Genomic DNA, 8,406 nt, shown 5'->3' on the forward strand with positions numbered 1-8,406 from the left:
TACATTCAGTAGGGGTTGGAGAGATAGCACACTGGTTAAAAGCAATGGCTGCTCTTGCAGAGGACCCAGGTTCAATTCCCAGCACCCACACGGTGGCTAACAACTGTCTATTTCAGGGGATCCAATGCTTCTTCTATCCTCTGACAGCACTGCACAACACAGGTACACTTACACACATGCAGGCATAACACTCACACATATAAAATATAAATTTAGGACAGGGTCTACCTGTGACCCCCTGCTGGCCTGGAGCTTGCTGGGTGGACCAGGCTGGCCTCAAGCTCACAGAGATCTGCCAGCTCTGCTTCCCAAGTGCTGGGATTGAGGACGTGTGTCACCATGCCCAACTTTAGTCTTTGATTTCTTATCCCTATTTTTCCACCCTTAAACTTCATTGTATATACATTTTTATGTAACCTGCTTCAAGTTATTTGTGAAAAAATGTGTTAAAAATTGCCTCTCTTTGGAATAAAAATATTCCTAAAAAATAAAATTTTAAAAACTGTTTAAGTGCATTCAACATTTCTTCTAAAATAACAAGACAACTATAATTTTCAACTGATTGTTGTTCTCAAAACTCAGTTATAGCTGATACAAAATACACAGTAGGACAATTGTTCTAGATTCATTATTTTCCTGTTAAAAAAATCAAAATAAAATTACAATGAGGCTAGAGCAATGGATCAGTGGTACTCCCAGAAGATCATGTTCAATTCCCAACACCCACATAGCATCTATAAATCCATCTCCAGGAGACTGAACACTCTCTTCTGGCCTCCACGGGCACTGCATGACACTTATGCACATGGAGGCAAAATATTTACACGCATAAAAATGGATGCTATTTCCAAAGAATTTTTAAAAGGTAGAGAATGCAAACTGACTTTTAAATTTCCTTTGTTCTACAATCAAATTCTAAAATCATCTTCCTAAACTATATTCAATCATCTCACAAAAAAACAAGTGGGCTGGAGAGATGGCTCAGCAGTTAAGAGCACTGGCTGCTCTTACAGAGGATCCAGGTTCAGTTCCCAGTACCCACATGGTGGTTAACATCCATCTGTAACTCCAGTTCCAGGGATCTGATGCCCTCTTCTGGCCTCAACAGGCATTGCACTTTGTGCATGTACACATATGCAAGCAAATACTCATATACATAAAAATAATAAAAGTAAATGAACATTTTTTAAAAACTTTAATTTTTAAAATATTTTATTTTTAGGTGTATGACTGTATTGCCTGCATGTAAGTGCATCTGTGTCATGCAATGCCCAAGGAGGTCAGAAGAGGGTGTCAAATTCCCCTGGGAGTTACAAATGGTTGTTAGCTGCCATGTGGGTGCTGGGAATCAAACTCAGGTCCTCTGCAAGAATAGCCAGTGCTCTTAACCAGTCAGTCATCTCTCCAGCCCTGAGATGTATTTTTAAGCATTCTAAATTGGCAGTAAAGTTTCTTCTCTAACTTTGTATTAAATCCATGAAATTTGTTATATCCCAACAGATGCAATTTTCTCAAGTTGTCCTATGAAAAACAATTTAATTTCTTTCAAAGTATGCATCGGGCTAATAAGATGGCTCGGCAAGTAAAGGCACTTGCAGAACAAGCCTGATAAACAAAGATGATCCACATAACCATAGAAAAGAGAACTGACTCCACAAAATTGTCTGACCTCCACATGTTCACCATGGTACATGCACACTTCTCTCTCTCTGTCTCTCTTGCTCATACACACACACACACACACACACACACACACACACACCAGGAAAAAATAAAAGGAGCCAGCCCTCATCACTCATATTATGCCTACTACCCCAAAGCTTGATTATTGCAACCCTAAAACCAATACTCAATAGTGTTTTCATGTTCATTCACAGAAGCGCAAAACAGTCAAAAATGGGTCAGCAAGATAGCTCAATGGGTAAGGGAGCTTGCCAGCAAGCCTGGAACACACATGATGAGAGGAACCAACTCCTCCAAGCTACACACACACACACACACACACACACACACACAATTTAAAAATAAATGTAAGTCTTTAAGACAGTAAAGAATTAGTTTACTAAACTGCATGTTCCCAACAAGACAACACCCTTATATTAGCTTACACTGTTCACAAATTTTTTTTTTTTTTTTTTGGTTTTTTTGAGACAGGGTTTCTCTATAGCCCCAGCTGGCCTGGCACTCACTACATAGATGACCAGGCTGGCCTTGAACTCACAGAAGATCTGCCTACCTCTGCCACCCAAGTGCTGGGATCAAAGGTGTGCGCCACCCTGCCTAGCTATACAAATATCCTTTCCATTTAGATTTAGTGCCAAATTTTTCTTATTTCTGTGGGTTTTGTGGGTAATTTCACTATTTTAAAAACACTTGGAAATCCGATGCCCTCTTCTGAATTCAGAGGGCAGTGCACAACATGGGTGCACTTGCGTACATGCAAGCAATACATTCATACACATAAAAGTAGTAAGTAAAACAAACTAAATATTAAAAAAAAAAAAAAATGACAGGCATGGTGGCACATACCTTTAGTTGCAGCACTCAGGAGGCGCAGATGGATCACTGTGAGATTGAGGCCACCCTGGTCTATACAGTGAGTGCCGGGCCAGTTGGGGCTACAGGGAGTCTCAAAAAGACCAAAAAAAAAAATGCTATAGACTGTGTAATCAGGCCCAAATTACAGTGTTGTTAACCATGAGTTCAATGTTAATAAATCAAAACCAAGGTGTCTTTAAATAGAGACAAAACAACGTGTGAGGACAAGGTTCCAGCCAGAGGCTTGAAGAAGCTAATCCTGTGTTCCCTGCATGCATCAACGACTCATTGTTCACTAGGTTGGTGTTCAAGCACTGTACAGATCACAAATGACACAAATAATGAAATCAACTGTAATCTTCTCCTCCAACTTGATAAAAGAATTGTCTTTCCAAAATAAAATACAAATATTGCCTAAATCTTCCTATCAAAATGTTATATTCTTCTAATGGTTTATATAATTACATCTACTTGTTTATTAAATTTTTGCATATTTTTAAATTTCAAGAAAATAAACTACAACTATTAATAAACTTAACCACATTTCAAAGACTTTTAGAATGTATACTAAGTCACTCATACTTTTATCAGGAATGACCTGAAATATTCAAATAAGGGTTTGATTTTAACTTTGGGTATCGTAAATTGTTCATTTACCTTCACATATCCACAGACTTACTATCACATTCTTAAAAATGACAATGCTATTGGAAACATATCATAGACAAGTCAAAAGAGCAATTACACACAAAGAAAATATCTGCAACAGAAAGATGGTGGCAAGTGTGTGCCACCCTGGTCTACACAGCAAATCCAGGACAGTGAGGGCTACATCACAAGATGCTGTCCTAAACCACCACCACACACACACCCCTCAAATACCATAAAGGGTTACTATCTCTAATACATTTTTTAAAATGCATAAATCAAGAAAATACCAAAATCCATTACAAAGAAGATAAAACAAGTCCATGTGGGGCTGGAGAGAGGGCTCAGCAGTTAAGAACACTGGCTGATCTTGCAAAAGACCTGGGTTCGAATCCCAGCACCCACATGGCAGCTAACAACTGTCCGTAACTCCAGGTCCAGGGGAGCCAACAGCCTCTTCTGTCCTCTGCGGGCATTGCACGACATGGATGCACTTATTTACATGCAGGCAATACACTCATATACATAAAAAAAATATTAAAAAAAATAAGTCCATGAAAAAGACAAAGCAATGCTTGAATCGAGGAGATGCTCATCTTCACAAAGAGTGATTCAAAGATCTGTGAACTTGACAAATAGATTTTTGCTAGTACTAACATTGGTATAACAATTTGGAAATTATTTGAAATGCATCATGGAATTTTAGGTAGTACATATACTGACATTTTGAGAACCAGGGCCCTTCCATTCTGTGGGAGTAAAGAACCTTTACGGAATGAAATAGGGATGGGGCTGGAGAGATGTCTCAGCAGTTACGAATACTGACTGTTCTTGCAGAAGACCAGGGTTCGAGTCCCAGCACCCACATGGCAGCTAACAACTGTCCGTAGCTCCAGTTCCAGGGGATCCAATAGCTTCTTCTGTTCTCCATGGGTATTGCATGACATGGGTGCACTTTCATACATGCAGGCATAACACTCATACACATAAAATAAAAAAATTTTTGTAATTAAATATTAAAGACAAAAAAATGAAATGGGAAAACTCTTGTAACATAGAATTAGGATTAATGGTTATATATACAGTTTATAAATTTAGATACCACATTTTTGGATTAGCAATATTTAACATATATATTTGCTTATGTGCCAATGTATGTGTTCTGCATATGCACAGAATATTTCTGGATGGACACTGTAGGAGACTGGTTAATTCTGAGTAGAGTGTGTGTGATAGTAAGGAGACTTACTCTTCACTATATTATCCTTTATAAGAATTGTTTTTGCCTGGCATGGTGGAACACGCCTTTAATCCCAGCACTTGGGAGGCAGAGGCAAACAGATCTCTGTGAATTCAAGGCCAGCCTGTTCTACATAGTAAGTTCCAGGACAGCTGAGGCTACAAGGAGACCCTGTCTCAAAAAGACCAAAAAAAATGTTTTCATCAAATGCATCCATTACACTATGTAATTTTTCCCCAGTTGTTTGAGGCAGGGTCTTACGTAGCCGAGGCTGGCCTCAAACTCACTATGTAGTTGATGATCTTGAATTCCTAATCATGGCTCTACCTTCTCCTGCTGGGATTATAGGCATGAGCCACCACACCCAACTACCAATATGTAATCCTTTAATGTTGTAGACAACAAATATCTTCTCATTGTTTGAGCTACAAAGAGAACAAGTCATCTAAAATAGACATGTCATTCTAACCTTCAGGACTGCTATCTGCCTCACACGTCTGCTGAGCTTGTTGAAAGGCATTCCTTTTCTTCTTCACTGCTGCCAAGCTTTCTAAAGCTGTGTTATGTTCAGACAGTGACTTTAAAAGGGAAATGTTATTTATTACTTCAGAAAGTTCTGAAGACGTCCTACGAGTATTCCAAGATTGTTTGCTTCTTGGAATTTCAACTTCAATATGGTCATATGGTAAACTGCTAATCCTTCCTAATTCTTGAGATTCAGGAATATATGCTTCAGTGTTTTTGAATATAGAATATTTCTTCCCCAAAGGGTAAAACAAGCAACTCGAAACTCGGGTATTTGATTTATCCAGTTCAATACATTCAGGGTGATCCTGACTACAAGAGATTGGTAATAAAACTTGTTCTTTTTTGTCTAAATGATTTCTCAAAATAGAAGGCTGAGTATTTTCTAAAAATAGGTCACTGTTTTTAGGTGTTTGATTAGTGACTTCTTTTAAAATATGAGGACTATGTAAATTAGTATTTATACCTTTAGATTCATTTGCAGGTGAGGCAATGCCATAGTTAATTCCAATGGTTTTGATAGGGTTATCAACACGTTCTTTGTTATCCATAGGCACATCAGTGCATTCTAACGTCAAGTCCAAACTGCTTTTTGAATTACCACACTGCTCCTCCACTGCTTTTCCCAAGTTTCCATCTTCACAGTGTCCCGGATTAAAACCCACACAGGTTCTATCACAGAATTCTGACATCAGATTCTCTTTGGTGGGAAACACTTCTTCAGGCTTGACACCACTAAATGCTAAGAGTGGCAAATGTTTACCTGCAATTTCTTGACAATATTTACCTTCACAGCTCTTCAGGACACATGAATTACTATTGGCAAGCAAAACTTCCTTTTCCCAGCTCTCTGCAGCCTGGAAAATTTTCTTATCTTCTCTTGATTCCTCATCAGTGTCACTGGTCTCAAAATTGCTTAGATTAAAAGAAACCTCTAAAAATGGCAGTGAAGGTTCATGAATAGAATTCAAACATTCTCTATCAGTACTACTTTTAGAAATCATGTCTGCAATGTCAGAGATCCTAGAGTTGCTACTTAGAGAAGATTCAATTTGTGTATCTTCTATTTTTGGCAAGGATGACACTGGTCGACACTCCCGTTCCAGTGTTCCACATCTATTGGCCATGTGAATCTTTTCTCTAATGCAAGCCAATCCTTCTATACACACCTTGTCATTTTGATTACAAGGTGCTCTATTATTATTCTGAATGTCAGTTTCTAATAATAAATCAGTATTTTTTGTACTACTACAGCTAACCAGGGAGCTGCTGCTTTCACAGAATAAAGGAATGTCTATGTTTATGTCCTGATTCCTGGATTGGCTATTGTTATCCACTGGCTTGTCTTCACTGCATGCTCCCTTTTCAGCACATGTTTCAAAGAGCTGTACCTTTTTTGGCACCAAAAGTTCAGTCATATTCAGATTTTTCATATCGTCCTGGGCTTCAAATTTGCTTTCTGTACCATTCCCATCTACAGCAAAACATTCAGGTGAACTCTGGGAAGGTAAATACAAGGCCCACCGACTTGTATTCCTCGTGGCATTTTCTGGTTGGAGCTCAGAATGTAAATTTCCTGTGTTCTGTGTATCAGCACACTTTTCCTTTGGCTTAGTAATAATCTTTGAACTTCCTTGTGGTTTCATCTGAGGAAAATTTCCTGTGATCTCAGAATTTAGATCCTTCTGCATGCTGGCTGGTTTGGATTTCAGGAGAGCTAGTATCTGTTCCTTGCTTCTAAGGTTTGGTGAAACTCCAAGACAGTGAGATGGCAAGCTATTTCTTTGTATGGTCTCATTGATCAGTAAAGACTCTGAATGCTGACTTCTAGAACTCACAAGAGAGCAAAAATACTCCTGTTCATCTCGTGGTTCTGAATTCATCTTGAAGGATGAAGTGGAGAGCAGTGAAGAAAGCACATCACTTCTCCCTCTGTTCCTGTCAGTGATGATAGTCTCAGCGTCTGTTGGCATATGATTTATATCTTTCTTGCCAAGAACAGAAAACATGGGAAGCTTACTGTATAATGGAGGAGAAAAAGTTGAGCAAGGTGTCACATCACCATGTGAGGCAGCCAATTCACCATTTTCTGTAACAACCATTTTCTTATGGCTCTTACGTGGCCCTTGAAAGCCCTAAAAATATTAAAGTAATTGTTATACCATTATTTATGAATAAAATATGAAATAGTCTATAAATAACAACAAATGTGTGGCTTTTAAGGCAAACAATGAATATTTAAAGTTTACTGAAATTTAAAAAAAAACAAAAAACGCTTGCTAATAAGACTTTTCGAACTAGGATTTATTTTCTTGCTACCTAAGTAAACTATGAAATACGATCTTAACAGCAAAATACCATAAAAATTCACTGTTTTTGAAATTGTAAATATACACTGAAATATTAATTTTCACATAGAAACGTACAGTAACCTTCCTTTTTAAACCGCAGGGCTGACATCCAAGAGACCGGCCAGAAGAGAGACGCCATCCAGAACTTGATTCTAGTCTCTCTTTAGTGCTGTCCTGTGTACCAGCTACGATTCCATTAGTTCTAACCTCCTCAACTGTTATTAAGTATCGATCACTTTCCAAGTCATCTCCAGGTTTCACCTACATTTTAAAGAATAAACATCAGTTACATGCAAGTGGTTATTTATTTCCCATGTATACCAGGAAGCTCATTAATTTTCATTAAAGTTGTTTAATGAATTAACTAGTAACTAAATTCACTTATTATGCAATAGTCAACTATCAGTAACACAAAAAAGGGTAATGATACAATAAAAAGAAAACCCTAATTTGTTCATTCAGCAAAATACAAAGGAGAAAGACAAACAGGAAAAAAAAATAAATTTTCTTTCAAGGAATTCACTTAGAATCCAGATAACTAAATACAATTTTTAAAAAGTCAGAGCTATTAATCAATGGTCTGTGTCCTATTCTTATTCTTCCACACACAAAAAAAGCATTTAGTTCCTCTTCTTTCCATTCCAAACAGAAGAAAAACAGGCTAAATACTTGAGAAAATACTTAAATGGGAATAATTTCTAAAGTATTTCCCACTAAGATATCTGACTATCAAACCATCCTGTAAAGGTGAGGGACAGAGCTCAGCTGTAAACAGTTGCCTCACATGCATGCAGTCTGGGGTTCCACCCCCAGCACCACAAAATTAAAACAGAACCTCACATAACAGAAGTGGATTCCAGAATCTCATTCTATGAACGTAAGCACATTACTAAGCATTTCTGTGCTGTGTTCCTGTGTAAGAACATCATAACATTGTCTAAAAGTTGAAATGAAAGAGCCGGGCATGGTGGCGCACCCCTTTAATCCCAGCACTCGAGAGGCAGAGGCAGGCGGGTCTTTCTGAGTTCCAGGCCAGCCTGGTCTACATAGTGAGTTCCAGGACAGCTGGGGCTACAAGGAGACCCTGTCTCAAAAAAGACAAAA

At 38.2% G+C, this 8,406-nt stretch overlaps 1 protein-coding gene across 10 annotated transcripts in view; it reads right to left on the minus strand.

Annotated features, from left to right (window-relative positions):
* Zgrf1 (zinc finger GRF-type containing 1) overlaps positions 1 to 8,406 on the minus strand; it is a 108,454-nt gene that overhangs the window by 87,299 nt on the left and 12,749 nt on the right. For 6 of the 10 annotated variants that reach the window (XM_029563856.1, XM_029563858.1, XM_029563857.1 and 3 more), the window contains exons 5-6: positions 7,378 to 7,563; positions 5,418 to 7,086 (exon numbers count right to left, since the gene is read on the minus strand). In XM_029563856.1, the coding sequence (XP_029419716.1) occupies positions 5,418 to 7,086; positions 7,378 to 7,563 (1,855 nt within the window). Of the gene's footprint in view, positions 1 to 5,417; positions 7,087 to 7,377; positions 7,564 to 8,406 lie in introns of those variants that run through there. The other 4 variants (XM_029563861.1, XM_029563859.1, XM_029563863.1 and 1 more) reach the window with 3 other exon arrangements.

This window comes from Nannospalax galili, unplaced genomic scaffold (genome assembly GCF_000622305.1).
Source record: "Nannospalax galili isolate Female #2095 unplaced genomic scaffold, S.galili_v1.0 scaffold216, whole genome shotgun sequence".
NCBI classification, from domain to species: Eukaryota; Metazoa; Chordata; class Mammalia; order Rodentia; family Spalacidae; genus Nannospalax; species Nannospalax galili.